General features: G+C 47.7%; 1 protein-coding gene across 1 annotated transcript in view; it reads left to right on the top strand.

Moving 5' to 3' along the window:
• The window catches only part of SH3RF3 (SH3 domain containing ring finger 3), a 284,548-nt gene that overhangs the window by 196,133 nt on the left and 68,628 nt on the right, over positions 1 to 19,787 (top strand). The window contains exon 6 of the mRNA XM_006760235.2: positions 12,345 to 12,440. Coding sequence (XP_006760298.1) covers positions 12,345 to 12,440 — 96 coding nt within the window. The remainder of the gene's footprint in view (positions 1 to 12,344; positions 12,441 to 19,787) is intronic.

The raw sequence follows: 19,787 nt of genomic DNA on the forward strand, positions 1-19,787 counted from the left end.
TCTGAGTCCCTTTTTTCCACTGCGCCTGTCCCAAGGGACACGACCCAAGCCAGTGCAGTGTGGATTCCCTCTGATCCTCAGGGCTCAGAGATCTGGCAGATTATCCTTCCCAGAGCCTTGATTTTACCTTTCTCCAGGAGTCCTCTGCCTTTCCCAGCTGCAAACTGTCTCCCAGCTCAATCTCCTCTGCCAATTCAGGCTGGATGTTACTCGTTTCAGCTGCTCACCCTATCTGCTCTGGGACCGGGCATGGGACATGTCCGTCTAGACCGCCACCATTTTGTCTCTGCAGTACAGTACCTCCTGCAAGCATTTTTACCAAGTTCTTGCTCTGATTCCAGTCGTTAGTTCCTCCCCAAATGTCCCAGGTTCCTTAAGCCACTGCCCCATGGGGCTCAAGTCCAAGTAAGTCTGTGTGCCAACCCTTTAAGAGGAACTTGCTAAGACTCCAGTAGCCACAATCCCCACTGGATTTTATAGCCCGAAATTGCGGGGACTTCTCTTCCCAGCTCTGAAACCTTGGGCTGGGGGGCTGGTGTTGGACTCGGATGCCTTGCTCCTCACAGGAGACCTCCACAGCCTAAGATACCCTTCCAATTAGAAAAATGCCATACATGGGTGTCAAACTAGCCGGTTCCATGCCTCTGCCTCTCCTACCTGTCTCGATATGCTTTCTTCTTTACTTCTCTAGTTGTAGGACTTCCATTTAGCCAGATTTCAGGTGGTTCTGAATGATGCTTGTTCTGTATTTGAGTTGTAATTTTGATGTGGTTGTGGGAGGCAGTGAGTACTGAATTTACCTATGCCACCATCTTGTTTCTATCTCCTTAACTGGACGGAGGACTTACTCTGTAATGGTGAATTTAAAACATAGGAGTGGGAATATTAAATCATGAGAGGAAAAAGGAAACTAAGTAGCCCAAATTGTCAGTGTGAAAATCAACTAAGGTCTCTAAGATAGAGAAACTTCAGTGGGGAGCGGCCTGGCTCCTCATCGAGTACAGGCGAGTTTGTGTGGCTGCGATGCCTTACTGCAGATGCCTTCTCGGAAGTGGGTGCTGAAGTCATGCACATGCATCACAAAAAGAAAAAAGCAAATGGCTTACACTGCACCTTCCCTGGGCTGTGGGTGAGCATCACTGCTGTGGTGGGCATGGTCTGAAGGCCCTTTAGAGAGGTGGCATTTGACTTGAGGTTGAGGGGCAGAGCAACTGCCCTGAGAGAATCTTGGGTCTCCTGTTTCTACAGGAAGCCAGATGGGCAGGGACACATCTCAGGATGTTTTGAAGGACTTTCTTTTCTTGAATCCTGGGCATAAATGTAGAGAGTTAGAGACCCTTGGGCATGATTCCCAATGAGAATTGTGCTGTGTTCACATGACCTTCTTGCCAATACCCACTCACACCTCCTGTCTAGGGTGGAGCATAGCACTTGCTAGATACCTGCTCTGTCTGCATCTCTCACCTCCAAACATCTCCAAACAATGTGTCCAGAGAGCATGACTAATGCATCAGGACTCTTCTGCTCCCACTCAGTTTCTGTCTCCTGTTGCTGTCACTGCCCTTCTACTGTTTTCCTTCCATGGGCATCTGAGCCAGCTCCTGACCCCCAGGCCTGGAATGCTGGTTGTGTTGATGCCACACCTCCAGTGGCCAAAGGGTCTTCATGCTTAGGCATTGCTGGGGCAGCCAGCTGGGTTGCCATTGGGCAGCATGTTGTGTGGATATGCCCAATATGGAGTCAGTAAGGGAAGGGGGGTCTCTAAAATCCATAGAGGGCCCATTGTGCCTTTAAAATACATCATAGTGATGGGATTGATTGGGTTTTAAAGGCATGAAGCAGGTGGATCAAAGCAAGATTTTTACCTTTGGTGGTGGAACAGTCCTATTAAAATTGCATTCACTAAAGAAGAGAATGAATAATTACTTTTTACAAAGCAGCTATGAAAAGCATGTTTTCTAACTTTTTAGTAGTTCCACTCCTGAAAGGAAACATGTGCAAACAAAGACTAAAGAAAAGAAGTGCCCTGTCCCCAGGCTCTGTCAGCGTGTTTGTCAGGCATTCTCACTGAGTCTATGAGGTGTGCTGTCCTACACATTCCGAGGAGGGACCCCAGAAGTGACCTTAGGAAAACACTTAACAATGCTGGGCCACAGCTCCTCATCTGCAAGGTCAGGACACTGATACCTACACTGGAGGTGGAAAGAGCTGGGCTTAGGGTTTGGCATACCAGCCGGGGCCTTGCGTTCCATTCCTTTTGTGGCAGCTTATTCCATGTTTTCATATTTTCACTCAACTGCAAGATTCAGCAAATGTTTATTGTGCCCTGACCATGTAACTTTCAGTGCATAAGAGCACTGTCAACCTCACCGGAAGCTGTGTTGGATGTTAAGGCCCAGGGCTGCCATTAGTGAATTCACTTGGCATGCTTGGAGGCCTCGAAGGCCCTGAGATTGCCTCAGGCAGTTTCTGGCCCATCGCAGAATCACTTTCACACCCAACTTTCAGTAGGGACCTGAATCTTATTCCCTTGGCTTCCCATCATGCTTGCCGTGTGTGAAACCCCAGGACTTGTGCACATGGGGAGAGTTCCTTTCTCATCATCTCACCCTTCCTTTCCCACACAGCACGGAAGGGATGGTTTGAGTTGTCAGAAGCCCTTTAAAATATCACCAAGTTTGTCCTGACCTGCCAGATTTTCTCCTGTTAGTGCCCTATAAGATCCTTCCATATGATCTTCTTACACTGCTGAATGTTTAATCATCATTTTCAGCATGTAGGAATTCTCTCCTTGTATGTCATCCCAGTATTAATCCCAGACAATTCAGGGGACAAATGTAGGTAAAAATCAAATGTCGACAGAGTTCTGGCTTTAGCATCAGGAAGACAAAAGTTCAGACCATGATACTTTTTTATTACTATATAGTGACGTTGGAATATTTCCTTACCTTTGAATTTCTCTTTTAACTGTAAAATGGAGTTAATAATAGGATTCAATGAGCAGAGGCATTTAGAACTGAATTCAAAATTGCACTTAATAAATGTTTGCTTTTTGCCCCTCTGCTTTTTTGCTTTTTCAGAAAAACTGCAATTCTGTCAGATACATGTCACTTGTGTCAGCCCAGCGCTCTCACAGAAAACAAACATCCTTCTTAAGACACATGACTGGTCCCTTGTGCCCTTGCTTCCCTGTGTCTGATCTCAGGGGAATCGCCCAGGGCTGGGGAATCCCATCAACCCCCTGTCAAGGCTGCTGTCCCCTTCCATGGGCACCCCCAGGCCCACTGTGTCATCTCTGCTTCTTCCTGAGGGGCATCGGGACCACTTCAGTGCTGGGAACACTTAGGGACTCTGACCACAGACCAAGGCAAATAAGCCCCAGGAAAGCCCAGGTCCTGCTCCTTTTCTGCCTCAGCTCTGCCTCTGCTCAGGCCTCTCCACCTGAAACAGTCACCTGAGAACCTCTGTCACTTTCTTGGCTCTTAGATCCTGCATCCCTCTTTCCAGCGGGGCCGCAGCCCTTCAGCCATCTGAGGGACACTGACCTGTGTGGAGGAGGCACCTTTACTAAGGTAACAAATTCAGAGGCACTGGGGCCCAAGGAACGGGTTCAGAGGGGCAGCTGAAGACTGTCCTGGCCCCCCTTCTTTGGAGATCAAGGTGAGGGTCAAACTATACTGGGATGCACATTGATTTGTAGACCACCTTGGGATAGGTCTGAAGTTTGGTCAGAAAACATTTTCAAACCCATCCAGATGTGAGCTCTTCTCCCAGGGCAGGCCTCACACCCTGTGTGGCCTCTGCCCCACTGTATCCTTGATTCTTGGTGGGTAACCCCAGCCCATTCCCCCCCAGCACCTAGAGCCTGAGAGCCTTTCACCCTATGTCAGAAGTTTCCCACCTCTTCTCAGGACCCCACTGGCTTCTTCTTTTCCCCAGAATCAAAGTCTGTGCCACCTACATGACCCTGCCTGACCCAGTGCCTGCCCCTCCCAGGCCCCTTCTCTCTCCAGCCCATACTGCAGGCTCCCCAGGGCTCTCCAGCTGCCTCTGCAGGCCTGGTCACTCCCACCTGTCCTCATGCCCCTCTGAGTGTCCCTGACCCCATGTGATGGAGCCCTTACCCAACACTCCTTATTCCCTTTCACTCCGCCCAAGAAGGTATTTACATTTACATGGCAGTTGCCTGGGTGTCCTGGCTGGAGTGCAGGCTCTGTCTCTCCCCAGCATGGGGAAGGGCACCAGGATGCCCAATAGGACTTGACAGTGAAGCTGAGCAGGCAGTCTGCCTGGCCTGGAACAGGGCCTTGCTGATCTCACTATGGAGAGTGTGTGTTCTCATCCAGCCTTCTTGTACATTCACTCATTCTAATGACATTTGTCAACCCTGAACTGTGTTCCACGTGCAGGGTAGGTGCCAGGCAGTACTCAGAGCCCCCAGTGGGCAGAGCAGGGGAGGGGTCCTCATGGCACCTGAGACTCCGCCCTGCTGTAAGGCGTATGTGCATGTGCGGGTATATGTGTGCAGTGTGTGAGCTAGTGTGTGTATCTGTAGTGGGGAGAGCTCCAAGCACTGAGAAGGGTGTGACATCTGACCTCTGACCTCTCCACTTCCACCTGGGCCCACCCTGTGGCTGAGGTTCCCCTCAGCACCGACAGGTTGCCTCACTCAGGAAGTGTTGCCTTTGTTTGAGCAGATCCAGGCCTGGGGCAGCCTGTGGAGTCCACACAAGACAACAAGGGAGAAGCCTGGGCTCTGAGAGTCCGTTTGCGAGGCCTCCACAGGCAACAGGCATTAGTTGCAGCTCTGATTCCATAGGAGCCTCGCCTAGGAACGCCCACAGTTGTCAGAGGAATGAACCATTTTGTGTCATTTGTGCAGTAGAAGGTTGAGGGGATATTTGAGCTTTCCTCTTTTACATTCCCCCTTCTTTCTGTGAAACAGAGTGAATTGGGACCTCTCTTGCTGGCCTGCATGTGACAAGGTGGTGTTATAGGTGACAAGGCCAGGTCCCCAGTCACATTGTGGGACATGGAGCCTGGTGGGGGCCCTAAAGGGACCATCTCTGTCTCCTTTGGGTGCCGGCGCCTCTGGGGAGCCACTTGACTGCAGTGGAGAGGAGCATGGGGACTTTACGTGGCACGCCAGGAGAGTGGTTGGCTTACTACTTGTGGCTTTCCGGGGTCTGTTTCTGGGTGTTTTATAGGTGATATTACCACTGGGCTCACTTTGGAAGGTAAAATATTGGGCCCTCAGAGGTTAGCTTATCCTCAGCTGCTGAAGGAAGTTTCCAAGTGAACTACTGACTGTGGTTTCAGGCTGAGCCCTTGACACGTGAGCTGTGATACTTACCGTCATGTGCCGAGATGCGGTTTTGAAGGACAGTGTGCTCCACCAGCCACCTTTAGTGGTATTAGGGGCTGCCATGGGGATCGCCGTGCCCACCTCCCGCAGGTCAGCAAGGTCAGGCTCAGTGCTCTGCAGCTTCTGCCTTTCACAGGCCACCGATTTACAGCCCTACTGCCCCAGGTGGACACGAGAGCACACACTTCGGGAGAGTTAGGTGAATGAATTGCAAACATGGTGTCAAGGCCCCTTCCACGTGTGGGACCACTGTGGCGCCTGAGTCCTCAGAGATGCATTTCCCACTGGACCTTGGGAAGAAAGGTCGTGTTCTTTTTAATAGCCGCATTATGTGCATGGCCTAGACTTACAGTCATCTGGCCCATCCTGAGGCCACATGTGGACAAAGGAGAGCCCCAGCCAGACAGCAGTGGCATTTGGTTTGTTTTTCAAAGCTTGGAAATTTCAGGGAGCAGGGAAAACAGCATATGAAAGTCTACTGACCCACAGCACAGCATGAACAGTTGACATGAAACCTTTAAAAGACTCAATCATGCATTTGAGAGTGAAATGATGACCTGAAAACAACCTTTATTCATAAAGTCCTCAATGCTGCCATACTGGCCCAGAAACACGTGTGCCCTCCTAACCGTCAGCATTCTGTGGTGTCTGCTTAATGGTATTTCCTCATCTACGTCGAGCAAGGCTTTTTAAACTAGGGCTTGCAGGCCACACCTGCCCACCTGCTGCTGCTCTATCAGTAAAGTCTTATTGACCCACAGCCAAGCTCCTTTATGTACATGTCCTCTTCTGGTTGCTTTCCCTCTAAACAGCAGAGTTGAGTATGTGACGGTGACAGTATGGCATGCAATCCTGAAATATTGACTATCTGTCTCTTTCTAGAAAGGTTTGCTGACCTGTGACAGAGCACAGCACTGTGCAGACCAAATGTGTGCTGTTTTCCTACACATCCCTCTTGTTTCTGGGAAACAGGACTTTGTTCTGAGGCTGCCTCAGACCCACAGCATTCTGGCTGCAGGGCCACCATTCTCTGGGAAGCAGCAACCGAACACCTGGAGTCCAAGGTGGGCCTTGCCACTGTCATGCAGACAGCCCACTCAGTGTCTGAGAAGGGAGTGTTTCTCACGCAGCAGAGAGGTGGCAGAGCAGGCATTTCCCTTCCCTGACATCCTGAAAGCACTGGCTCCAGGTTTTTGAGACCTGATGTGACCCAGCTATTAAACCAGTCATCATTTTCCTGGTCCCGCATTGCTGGTGGGATAAGTGGTTACTCTTTCTGGAAACACCAGCTTCATGCTGGGAGCTCTGACAGCGAATCTCCTCATTCCCCAGCACTCAGTGGTCCTCGTTGGAGCCTGTCTCCATGGCATGCATTTGGATTAGAGGCAGAGCTGTGGGAAACCTTCCTCAAAACTCTTAGGCAAAGTTAGTTACTTATTGGTGTGTATAGAGGGTGATTGGCTCCTTGCACCAAGTAATCTCCCTGCCCCCTCTCTTCAAAAAATGTGTGCCAGGTAAATAGGAGCACTCTGGATCCTGCTACTGTCCTGAAGTTCCAGCCAGCATGGGACCCAGAATGTCCCCTTCAGTATTAGCGCCACCAGGTGCCACCAAACCAAAGCTGAGACCACATTGGGTTTGCATCTGATAGGCAGGAGGCCTGTGCAGATTCCGCCTGCTCATTTCACTAACCTCACAGTAGCACATTTGACCTGAGTGGATTTTGAACCCCACTTACTGCGTTATAATGGGATTTTACTGCAGTTACATTATATTGGGTGATGTCCATGTGTTTGATTGGGCCTCTCCCACCTAGCGCTGAGCTCCCATTGAGGAGGGATGGTTTCCTCCTCATGCCTGGCATTTAGGGGATGCTCATGCATTGCTGGCTGGACAAGGAGTAGGCAGGAAATGCCAGCACTTGGAATGATACAAATTCTCTGGCCTCAGACCACACTTGGTTTTGGACAGCTCCCCTTTTATGTGCCAATCCCACATAAGGGGGAGCTAATTCCACCCTCTGAGTGACCCAGAATGAGCCCAGCTCTTCAGTGTGGCTGTGATGCCACAGCTCAGAGACAGTAGCCATGCCCCACCCAGCCTTCTCATTCTCAGGCTCGGCGATGCCACTTCTCTTGCTTCTGTGACTTAATTTCAGATTGTTCACATATTGACTGGCTTCCTCAGAATGTGATGATGTCCCCTTGATGTGTTAGAACCAATGCAGTATTCAAGTTGTGCCACGACTTATCCACACTATCACCTTTTATTTTAGAAAAAACCCTTTATCTAGGTATAGCACAATATACTCACAAGTTAACCAATCGAAATTATGCCCCTGATGATTGGAAAGAATATATCCTTATAATCACTACCCAGTGGAGCAATGTGGGCGCCAGGGCCCTGTGCCTCCACCCTCTTCTCCCATATCTTCTAACACCATAGAAGACTTGTGTCTACTTTTGAACTTCAAATAAACGAATCATGCAGAACATATTTTTGTGTCCAGCTCTGTTTTCTCTCAACATCATGTTTATGAGCTACACCTATATTGTTGTAGGGTCTTTAGTTGTCCATTTTTATCACTTTCTGGTACTATTAGCTGGGTTTTTAAAAAAATATATTTTATTGATTTTTTACAGAGAGGAAGGGAGAGGGATAGAGAGTTAGAAACATCGATGAGAAAGAAACATCTATCAGCTGCCTCTTGCACACACCCTACTGGGGATGTGCCCACAACCAAGGTACATGCCCTTGCCCGGAATCGAACCTGGGACCCTTCAGTCTGCAGGCCGACGCTCTATCTACTGAGCCACACCAGTCAGGGCTATTAGCTGGTTTTTAAATAGACTTTATTTATAGAGCAGTTTTAGGTTCATGCCTGGATTGAGCAGAAGGTACAGAGATTCCCATGTGCCTCCTTGCCTCCACACGCACAGCCTCCCATGACCAGCATCCCCACCAGAGAGGTGTGTTGGTTACAACTGATGAAGCTACAGTGACACATCCTGTCACCCAGGGTCCAGGGTTTACATGAGGCTTCACTTGGTGTTGTGCATTCTGTGGGTTCATGTATAAAAACATGTGCTCAGCTTGACAGTATCATCCAGAGCGCGGTCACTGCTGTGCTCCGCTGATTCACCCCTCCCTCTCCAGCCCCTGAAACCATTGATCATTTTACTGTCTCCATTGTCTTGCCTTTTCCACAATGTCATATATTAGATGTAGTATGTGGCATATTCAGATTGCCTTCTTCCACTTAATATGCATTTAAGTTTCTATCATATCTTTTTATGGCTTGTTAGCTCATTTCTTTTTAGCACTGGATAATATTCTATTGTCTGGATTTACCACAGCTTATTTATCCTCTCCCCTGCTGAAGGAAATTTTGATTGCTTCCAAGTTTTAGTGATTATAAATAAAACTGCTATAAATATCCATGAGCAGGCTTTTGTGTGGACATAAGTTTTCAGATTCTTTGGGTCATTGCCAAAAAATGTGATTGCTGGATTATAGTGTCAGAGTATGTTTAGTGTTGCAAGAAACTACCAAACTGTCTTCCAAAGTTGCTGCACCATTTTCCGTCCCCACCAGCAATGGCTGAAAGCTCCTGTGGCCTCACATCCTCACCAGCATTTGTTGCTGTTGGCTGTTCTAATGGGTGTCTAAGTCATATCTCATGGTTTTAATTTGCATTTCCCTGATGACAGGATGTGGAGCACCTTCTCATGTGCTTATTTGCCATCTACATGTCTTCTTTAGTGAGGTGCTTGTTAAGATCATAGGCCCATTTTGAAGTTGGATTGTATGTTTTCTTATTATTGACTTTTCAAAGTTCTTTGTGTATTTTGGATAACAGTTCTTTATCAGATATGTCTTTTGCAAATATTTACATGAGTCCGTGGCTTGTCTTTTTATTTTCTTGACAGTATCTTTTGCAGAACCAAAAATTTTAATTTTAATGAAGCCCAGCTTATCAGTTCTTTCTTTCATAGACCGACCCTTGGTGTTGTGTTCAAAAGCCACCACCACACCCAAGGCTCGGGTCTTCTCTGCTAGTTTGTAAGGGTTTTATAGTTCTGTGTTTTACATTTAGTTTGTGATCCATTTTGCATTAATTTTTCTGAAGGCTATAAAGTCTTGGTCTAGATCATTTTTTTTTTTTGCCTGTGGATGTCTAATTGTTTCAACATTTGTTGAAAAAACGGTCTTTTCGCCATTATATTGTCCTTGCTCCTGTGTCAAAGATCAGTTGATTATATTTATGTGGGTCTATTTCTAGATGCTATGTTATGTTTCATTGATCTATTAGATCTATTTTTATGTTCTATCACCAATAGCACACTGTCTTTAGTACTGTAGCTTTAGTCTTGAAGTCAAATAGTATTATACTTGTTCTTCTCTTTCAATATTATGTTGACTATTCTGGGTCTTTGGCCTCTCCATATAAACTTTATAATTAATTTGTTAATTGCCATAAAATAACTTCTTGAGATTTTGATTGGGATTGCACTGAATGTAGAAGTTGAGAAAAACTGATATTATGACAATATTGAAGCTTTCAAGCCATGAAAATATACATCTCTCTATTTTTTCTTCTTTGATTTCATTTATCAGAGTTTTGTAGTTTTTCTCATATAGCTATTTGTACTTATTTTGTTAGATTTATACCTAAATATTTTATTTTTAGATGCTAATGTAAACATTATTGTGATTTTAATGTCAAATTCCACTTGTTCATTTTATTGTACTTCACTTTGTTGCGCTTTGCAAATATTGCATTTTGCACCGATTGGAAGGCAAAACCCTCCACCAACAAGATTATGACTTGCTTTTTTGCAGTGGCCTGGATCTGAACCCATAGTATCTCCAAGGCATGCATGTATATAGAAAAGTGTTTAATGTTTATATATTAACTAGAGGCCCAGTGCACGAAATTCATGCACAGGTAGGGTCCCTAGGTCTGGCTGGCGATCAGGGCCAATTAGGGCATTTCAGCTGCTGGCCTGAGCTTTCCTTCGTTCTGCACTGCCCCCTGGTGGTCAGTGCATGTCATAGGGAGCAGTCAAACTCATAGTCAGTCGAACTCCTGAGGGGACACTTTGCATATTAGCCTTTTATTATATAGGATCTTCTATCTGAAATCTTGCTATAGTTTGTCATTAGTACCATAAGTTTTTAATTGGTTCTTTCAGGTTCTCTTATTTTTTAAATTAAACTTCTTGAGGGTAACATTTGTTAATAACATTATATAAATTTTAGGTGTACAACAAAATAGCACAACCTCTGTACACTCTATTGTGTACTCACTACCTGTGTACTTGTCTCCTTCTGTCACTTTGTATTTAACCCCTTTTGCCTCTTTTGTCCTTCCCTTACCCCCTTTTCCTTTGGTTACCATAATTCTGTTGTCTGTATCTATGAGGGGTTTTTGTTCTTGTTCATTTGTTGCTTTTTGTATACTAGCCCACATATGAGTGAAATATTAAGAATTTTGTATTTTTCTATCTGAATTACTTTACTTAGCATAGTACTCTCAAGATCCATCCATCCATGTTGTTACAAATGACAATATTTCATTTTTTATGGCTGAGTAGTATTCCATTGTATATATGTACCACTGCCTAATCCAATCATATATCAAAGGACACTGGGTTATTTCTATGTCTTAGCTATTGTGAATAATGCTGCAATGAACATAGAATATGTATATATTTACAAATAAGTGTTCTCAAAATTTTGGGGTAGATACCCAGAACCAGAATTGCTGGGTCACATGGTAGCTCTATTCTTAATTTTTTGAGAAACATCCATATTGTTTTTCATAGCAGCTGTACAAATTTACATTCCCACCACCAGTGTACAAGGGTTCCTTTTTCTCCACATCCTCACCATCACTTATTTTTTTGTTTTATTGATAATAGCCATTCTGACACGTGTGAGGTGGGGTCTCATTGTGGTATTGATTTACATCTCCCTTATAGCTAGTGATGTTGAGCATTCCCCCACCCCCCAGATATTTGTTGGCCATCACTATGACTTCTTTGGAAATGTATCTATTCAGGTCCTCTGCCCATTTTTTTAAAATTTATCTTTATTGTTGAAAGTATTACAGATGTCCCTCTTCCCCCCCCCTTAACCCCCTCTTCCCCTCCTCCCTTCCCCTCCCCAGGCCTTCTTTAATGACATTGCTTTTGTTGTGGTGGTGTTATATGAGTTCTTTTTGCTATTTTTCAATTATATTTTACATTCCATATTATTTTGTATTAGTTCCAGGTATACAGCATAGTGCCCCCCCCCCAATATTTCCAGTACCCATCTTAACCATACATAATTATTACATTATTATTACAATACTAGAGGCCCGATGCATGAAATTCTTGCAAGGACCTTGACCCCCACCACCACTGCAGCTGCTTCTGCCTCGGCCCCCGCCAGCCACGGCTTTGTCTGGAAGGAAGCACATCCGGAAGGACGTCTGGTCTAATTAGCATATTATGCTTTTATTATTATAGATTATTGACTATATTCCTTGTGCTGTATTTTGCAACCCCATGACTATTTTGTAACTACCAATTTGTGCTTCTTAATAAACTTTGCTTTTTTAACCCAGTGCAAGCCCCCCGCCTCCCCATACAACAATTAATATTAGTCTGCTTTCTGAACCTATTTTGTTTTGTTCTTTTATATTGTTCTTTAGTTTCCACATTTAAGTGAAATCATGACTGCATATTATAAATGGAAAACATTTGAGAATCTTTGCAGCTGTAATCACTACATAAAAAAGAGAGCTATCCCGGGTGAAAATGTAAGGGGTGACTTTTCACATGTCATATTTCAGAATGGATAATAAACCGTTCTTTGAATCATTGCTTGAAGTCTTTTCTGGGCTTCAACAGTGCTAACAGATCTCTTGTTTTCTCTTTTGTTGTGTGGATGTCCATGTGGTTGTACACATGGTGGGCTCTGGCAATTCCAGGATGAAATCCTGACTGTGATCAGAAGAGTGGATGACAACTGGGCAGAGGGAATGCTGGGAGACAAGATTGGAATTTTCCCCCTCCTGTACGTGGAGGTAAGGCCAAGCTCTCTCAGGCTCGCTTCCTCTCCCCTCCACACCCCTCCCCCCATGTTGTTTATTTCACCAGACCAGGTGTAACATGACTGTGGAGCCCCCTTTTCTACGAGAGAAAGAGGCTACTCCACAATGATCTAAGATCAAATAGGGTTTTCATTCACGATGTCAGTGCTATAAGAATTGCTTTGGTCAGGTTTGAGTGGTCTCTCCCAGGCTTGGCTCGAATCATCTCACTCTGGGCACAAAGGAGGGCTCCCCTGTGGACCTTTCCCAGTGTTCATGGGAAACCTGTGCCTGGCACCCATTTTTCTGAGACTCTCTTAAGTACTGTTGCTCTTGTCTTCCCAACCCCAGAGCTCATACCGAGCTGAGGGAAACGTCGCCAGACTATTTGCAATGTCTTCTTGGGACTCTGGATTATTCGGCAAGTTCATCCAACTGCAAGTCCCTAAAGCAAAGATGATTTGAGGCTAATTGGAGACCTATTAATTTCCTCTCTTTTCTGTTACTATGAAACCCTAGGTTTCTAGTAAGTTTGGGCTGCTGCTGAGAAGGGAGCATCTTGTATGCATGGCTTCTGACCCTCTGCTCACTGCTGTGTACTAGTATATGTAGGAGCATTTGCCCGTGAGTGTGCCATTTGTCAGTGTATGTCCATGTGCTGTTCATGGCTGAGCATGCACGTCATCCTGTGACTACTGGAGTCATCCCTGATGAGAGGCAGACCTAGGACTTGGACACAGGTTGTTTGCTCTAACTGAGCCCTTCACTCCCCTGCCCCCCACTAACTGCAGTTCACTCAGCTTCGTAGGTGACGAGGCTGGTTTGCCACACCTACCTAGTGGTGTGTAGGTGCCAGTAGGTGTTTGTTAAAGGGCATTCAAGGCCCTTTGCAGCTCGACCCTGATCTCTTTTTCCAGCCTTATCTCTAGTCATTTCCTCTCCCTTCCTTAAATTTTGTGGTCCTCTCAAATTTATTTTGGAAAAGCTGACTAGGACAGGGATGACAAACCTTTTGAGCTCGGCGTGTCAGCATTTTGAAAAACCCTAACTTAACTCTGGTGCCATGTCACATATAGAAATTTTTTGATATTTGCAACCATAGTAAAACAAAGACATATTTTTGATATTTATTTTATACATTTAAATGCCATTTAACAAAGAAAAATCAACCAAAAAAATGAGTTCGCATGTCACCTCTGACATGCGTGTCATAGTTTCACCATCACTGGACTAGGACATTCTAAGATCCTCCTACAGCAGTAACAGTAAGTACACACAAACATGCGCGCGCGCGCGCGCGCACACACACACACACACACACACACACACACACTCTTCTATAGTACACCTGTAAGATCCATAATTTTCTTCATACCATGTAAGCTTCTATTTGTGCATTTTCTTTAGTTCCCAGGGGGGTCTCCTTTTCCGTCCTGCTGCTTAAGATGAAAAAACCCAAATACCACCATGGTGCCTTAGAGAAGCGTGCTCCCAGACATTTCAGCTCATGGGACTTTCCCCGGCAGATGCTTACATGGTACTCAAAGGCATATATAAGAATGTCCATAGAAACTTGACTATGCTGGCCCCAAACGAGAAACAGTTCAAATGTCCAGCAACAGTGGTATGGATACATAAAGCGTGGTATGTCCACACCACGGAACACTACCCAGCAGTGAAAAGGAACAAAAGATTACTGCACATGAAAGCATGGGTGACTCACAGACACACTTTCGGAAGAAGCCACACAGAAAAGCATGTGCTGTGTGATTTTAAAGGAAGTTCAGAAGCAGGCAGAGGGAATCCTGGCACGGATGTCAGAGCATGGTGGCTGTAGGGGAAGGCTGGTGGGAAGAGGTGGGAGGGAGGCTTCTAGGTGCGGAGATGTTTTACACGTTGGTCCTGGGAGTGATTACACAGAGGGAGCAACTGTGAAATGGTACACAGTTAATGTTTACGCATTTTTCTTTAGACTACAATTAAAGAAGTTCAGAGAAAATCTTGTAGGGAACCCCAAGGCCATGGCAGCCACTCCCTGCCAAAGGTGGGTAAGGCTGGTCAGCTAACCCCTTCCCTGGAGGGTCTCAGATGCGGGCAGGGAGGCAGAGCGCTGCCCAGGGCTGGGAAACCAAGCAGCCGGGCTCTCTGCCAACAGTCCCTGCAGACACATCAAAGGCCAAGACAGTCTGCCCAGTGTCCGACTCCCTAGCCACTGGGGACCTTCCTTTCAAATGCTACTCCCTCCAGGATGTGAGGGAGGCTCCTTCATCTTTCCATCCCTGTGGCCCTTCATTGCCCATACCTCCACCCTCAGGTCCACCTCTGCTCTGAGCCCAACCTCCCTCCTCCCAGAAGCAGAGGCAGGCACGCCTGAGGCAGCCCTGGGCAGGGGCCTGCTCCTCCCTGTGCTGCACCTCCCTGGGCTGGGCTGCAGCCTGTGCAGAGCCCGGCCCCATCCCAGTACCCCAGGTGCCAAGACACAGCCCCAGCATGGCCGGCCGCGATCTCTGAGACAGACTCCTGGCTTCCAGCACCACTGAAGACAAGAAGCCCCTGTGGGCATTTCCTGAGACTGAGACTGTTTCACTGGTTTTCTGTCAGTCATATCTGGAAGCACCTGAGGAATGGGGTAAAAGCCCAGTGTGACTCCTGCCTCATACATAGCCTTGGGGTGGAACCCGGTGCATCCAAAGGCTCACAGTTTCGCTGACTGTCTTCCTCTGGGAGGGGACTGGGTGTTTCTGATCAGAGTGGTTGGAGCTTGGGTCCTTCTCAGAGTTTGTGCCTGAGCCAGACTGGCACCCAGGAGGGAGCCTTGTCTTTTGTTTTTGGAGGCTGATCAGGCAGATGGCACATTTTAGAGCGCTGTTTGTCCCTGAAAATCAACCTGGGGCTCAGGAAATGGGTCTGGACTCAGGCTCCTCACAGGACTGAATTACAAGAGCCCCCCCCCGCCCCCCCAACACCACACACAGCTGTGCTTTGAAGTGTGGTGCAGCATATATGCAGGCGGCGGCCTCAGTGTGCTTCCCATCGGTGCAGTCAGGCCATGGGTCTTTAAGAAGTAAAGGAGAACTCTGCTCTGCAGACTGTGTGGTCCTCTTCTGCCTGGATCCATTTCTTTGCCAAGGGCTTGTTTGGCAGGCATAGTGGACAAATGGTATAGAACCGGCCTGGAGTGGCCTGGCCTCGTGCTGCGGGCAGCCTGTTTGCTGAGAAGGGAGCCCTGTCTCCAGACTGCTTGCTCCTTGTGGACTGTGGAGATCATCTTCTCACCCATCCTCTCCACAGCTGCCGGCACCAGCTGCCTGCTACACCTGCACCCCTGGCCTGTGCCCGCTGGTCGCTGGCACTAAATCTGCCTGCACCTGGCTCTCTTGCCCAGATTTTTCCTCATCAACCTCTGACCTTTCATTCCCCAGGCCTTTGACCCCTCACCTCGCTGCCTTTCAGCTCCACTTCCTGATTCCCTGGCTCCCAGCCTGCACTCTTGAACCTGCTCCCCACCATCCCCACCACACCGTTCTTTTCTCCCCATTGATTTTGTGGACAGTCACTGTTTGTGGCCATGTCCTCGTCCACATGGGGACTGATGTCTTGTCTCACTGGCACCTGCCTGTTTGCCAGATGACTGCTGGGCAAGGTTCCCTCACCTACTGCTGGCCGACCCCAGTGGGTGTGCTCTCAGGACAGAAAGAGGACCAGGCCCTAATCCTCAGGCAACAAACCAAACATGCGACAGGGCTGCCTCCACGTCTCTGGTTCTGAAGGGGAAGCAGTTGTTGGTGTTTTGGTATTTTGGGACACACTGTTCTAGTGGAAGTGAGAAGGATTCGGTGGAAGGGAATTCCTCAGGCCCAGGGGCAGGAGAGCCAAGGTCCCCAAGTGTGAGGGCTGCAGTGCTGCCCGAGGAGTCATTGAGCTCTGGGCATGTGGCAGTACTTGTGGTTCCTGAGCCCAGCATTGCCTGACTGGGTCTGGTGTTGGTGGCCCCCCTCTGAAGCATGAGCGCCCGGCCTGAAGTCCTGCCAAGCCAGCCTCACTCTCCTTTTCCACTGTCTCTGAGATGGCACACCTGGGGTCTGCCCTCGGTACGGCCCTCAGGCTGTGCCCTGAGAGCGGGCCTGCTTCTCATGGGCAAAGTCCACCCCAATGGTAGGACCATGAGTGGGCGTCCTGGGCTTCAGAGATGGAACCAAGGGACTCAACACTACACACTAGATGTCTGGCCTTTGGCACGTTCCTAAAACTGCCTGAGTCTCCGTTTTCTCTCTCAAACAAGGGCAACAGCATGGACCTCCCAGGGTAGATGTAAGGCTTAAAGGCAATGACAGGAGCACAAGCCAGGCCTGGCACCCGGAGGAGCAGAAGGGCTACACTGCTGTGTGTTAGATGAATAACCGCTTGGTGGTCTATCCGTGTGTTGGAGATCTTCGTGTCATTCCCAGACACTGACCATACTTGGCCTTGTATGCCTGTTTTCTCACAGGCGTTCATTTCCGCTCCCAGTGGGGATGGGGATTCCTTGAGGACAGGTGTGCCCCTCCTTCTATGCCACACGGCAGCCCCTGCAGTGGTTTCCCGGGCTGAGCGACGTTTGCAGGTGGATAACGCCCACGAAGCAGGCACACAGACACTCCTGGGTGGCAGGATAGGAGACGGAACTCACTCGAATGCTGCCCTCAGGGGCACAGCTGGAAGTCAGCCTCAGTCTGGAGACCTCAGGAGAGGACAGCTGCTCTTGGCCTGGTGCCCTGAGTCTCCCTGGGGACCTGCCTGGAGTCTCATGGGACACATTAACACATTTGCCTGTGATGCTTGTCTGAGAGAACACCTCTCCATGGGAACAGAATTAAGATTCCAAAGACTGCAAGGGCTGGAAACACAGCTGAAAAGAATGATGAGATGTGTTGTATATAAACACCAAGTTCACCTCACAGTCAGATCAGCTGTTCAAGCAGAGTAATGGGGAGACCCTGCGCCCCCGCAGTTAACTGAAAAGGGCCTCCGAAGTGGTTCAGCAATATGATGGTACTTATTTATACTGCATAGGATATTTCCATGTGTTTGTGTTTGTGGATGGTTTCCTAGGTGACAATCACATAGGGTACAAGGGTATGTGTTGGTGTATACTCATACCTCCCACTTTCACATAATCAGCCCACACCATCTCCTCTCTGGCAGCAAATGCGGGGGGCAGGGAAGGGATGGTCTGAGGAGGTAGGAATCCCTCCCTAATTTCTGCTAAATGTCCATGATGAAGAGGTAGAATGACAGTTCTGAGCCTAGAATGGACCCGAATCTGGTATGAGGACAGGCGGAGACAGTTGAGGACACTGCCCAGCTGCTCTTCCGTTCAGGGGGGGAGAGCCCTCAGCATCCCCAGGAGCCTTCTGCTGCCTTTGGGTCTGGCTTGGAAGAAGAGATCCAAGCAGTTCCTTGGAGGAAGGTCTCACCCACCTCACCGACTAGTGTTCCATTAGAGCTGTGACTATTTCATTCATTGTCTGCTCTTGTTTGGCAGCTTCTCGGGGCATTATGGGGGAGAGAGCATCCTCCCCATCTGGCTGATAAGGAATGTGAAGCTCCTTGCAGTGGGGCACTGGGGTGCGGCTGCCGGCCCCAGCCTGGACACTTTCCCCAGTGGGGGCAGGTGTACATCAAAGGGGAGGGGCATTTTCTTGACCCAAAGGAGTCATGGCTTGGTGCCAGGGAAGCCTCAGGGCTCTTCTGGAAATAAAATGTTTCAGGGAAAACTTCTCTTATGAGTGAAGCAACCAGAAGGCCTTGCTTAGCCCAGCACGTGTGTATGTGCATCTGCACACCCAGGCAATTAGAGAGGTGGCCCAAGAAGGGAGAGGCTGAAGCAGGTGGTAAACTGTGGGTCAGGAACGGCCTTTGCAGGACTCAGACACGAGAAGCAGAAATGAGGCACAGTTGAACTGGTGGAGCTACTGGAGACATACAAGTGTCCAAAAACTCAGAGAAACCACCACCGCCTCAGTGGATTTAGTAGGTCACCAGGGTCTGCAGAGAGGAGCTGGACAGTCCTCTCTGGCTTTCAGTGACCTGGCTGTGTGACCACAAGGTGTCCCAGCTTATCACAGACAAGGGTCACCCAGTCATCTCCCCCTAGTTGCTACATGTAGAGATTCAAAAGTTTCTAGGTTTCCTCTCTGTGGCTGGTCAACTTTACTGCTTTCAGGATAGAAGCAAAGCAGACAGTTTCAGTGGAGGTGAAGCATATCTGCTTGCACCTGCCCGGGAACCAGAGGGGAGGGCTCCGAGGGCACTTAGCCCAGGGGAACCAAAGGGAAGAGCTCCTAGGGCATTTGGCCCAGGGGAATGGATGTTGGTACAAGTCCCTAAACTAGCTTCATTTTTTTAAAACTCTTTTGTTTTTGCTGTTCTGATTGGGTGTGTTCTGCTATCTTGTCTTCCAAATAACTGATTCTATATTCTACTTCATCTAACCTACTGTTTATTCCTTCTAGTGTAGTTTTTTTTGTTTCAGATATTATATTCTTCATTTCTGGTTCTTTTTTATAGTTTCTATGTTTGTTTTTTTTCATGCTGCTATAGTTCTCATTAAGGTCCTTGTAGTTATCTCTGTTCCTTGAGCATCCTTATAACTATTCTTTTGAATTCTATATCTGGTGAATGGTTTACCTCCATTTCATTTAGCTCTTTTTTTCTAGATTTCTCCTGATCTTTCATTTCGGGCATTTTCTTTGTCTCCCCATCTTGGCTGCCTGTCTCTTTGTGTTTGTTTCTATGTATTAGGTAGATCTGCTATGACTTCCAATCTCGGTAGGATGGCCTCATATAATAGGTGTCCTGTGAGACCCAGTGGTGCTGTCTCCTTGATCACCTGTGCTGGGTGCTCCAGGATTACCCCTTGTGTGACTTATGTGGGCTCCTGTTTTAATTGAGTCTTGATTGCTATCTATATGTTTGTACTTGGGGTCAACCCTCAGGCTGGCAGACTGTGAGGCTTTACCCCAATCACAGTTGATGAACTGCTGTGCAGGTGATGACTACATGAAGTGGAATTTGCCTTAACAGGATCTGGTGCCTTATAAGATCTCCCTTTGGATATGCCACTTAGTGGCTTTGGGGTGTCGGATGGTGTCTGAAGCTGGCCACTGGATGTGTTGGTTCTGGGACCTCTGGGAGGGTCTCTGGTGCAGGTCAATATCAGATCCTCTCTGTGACTGGCGCTGGACAACCTGTTGGAGCTACAATGTGACCCACAGTTTCTGGCTGCCTCTGCTGGACATGGGTATGTGGAAGAAGTATCAAGCTGTGCACCAAGGCTTGCTTTTACCAGCACTGGGCTTT

Source organism: Myotis davidii, unplaced genomic scaffold (genome assembly GCF_000327345.1).
Source record: "Myotis davidii unplaced genomic scaffold, ASM32734v1 scaffold677, whole genome shotgun sequence".
Lineage (NCBI taxonomy): Eukaryota > Metazoa > Chordata > Mammalia > Chiroptera > Vespertilionidae > Myotis > Myotis davidii.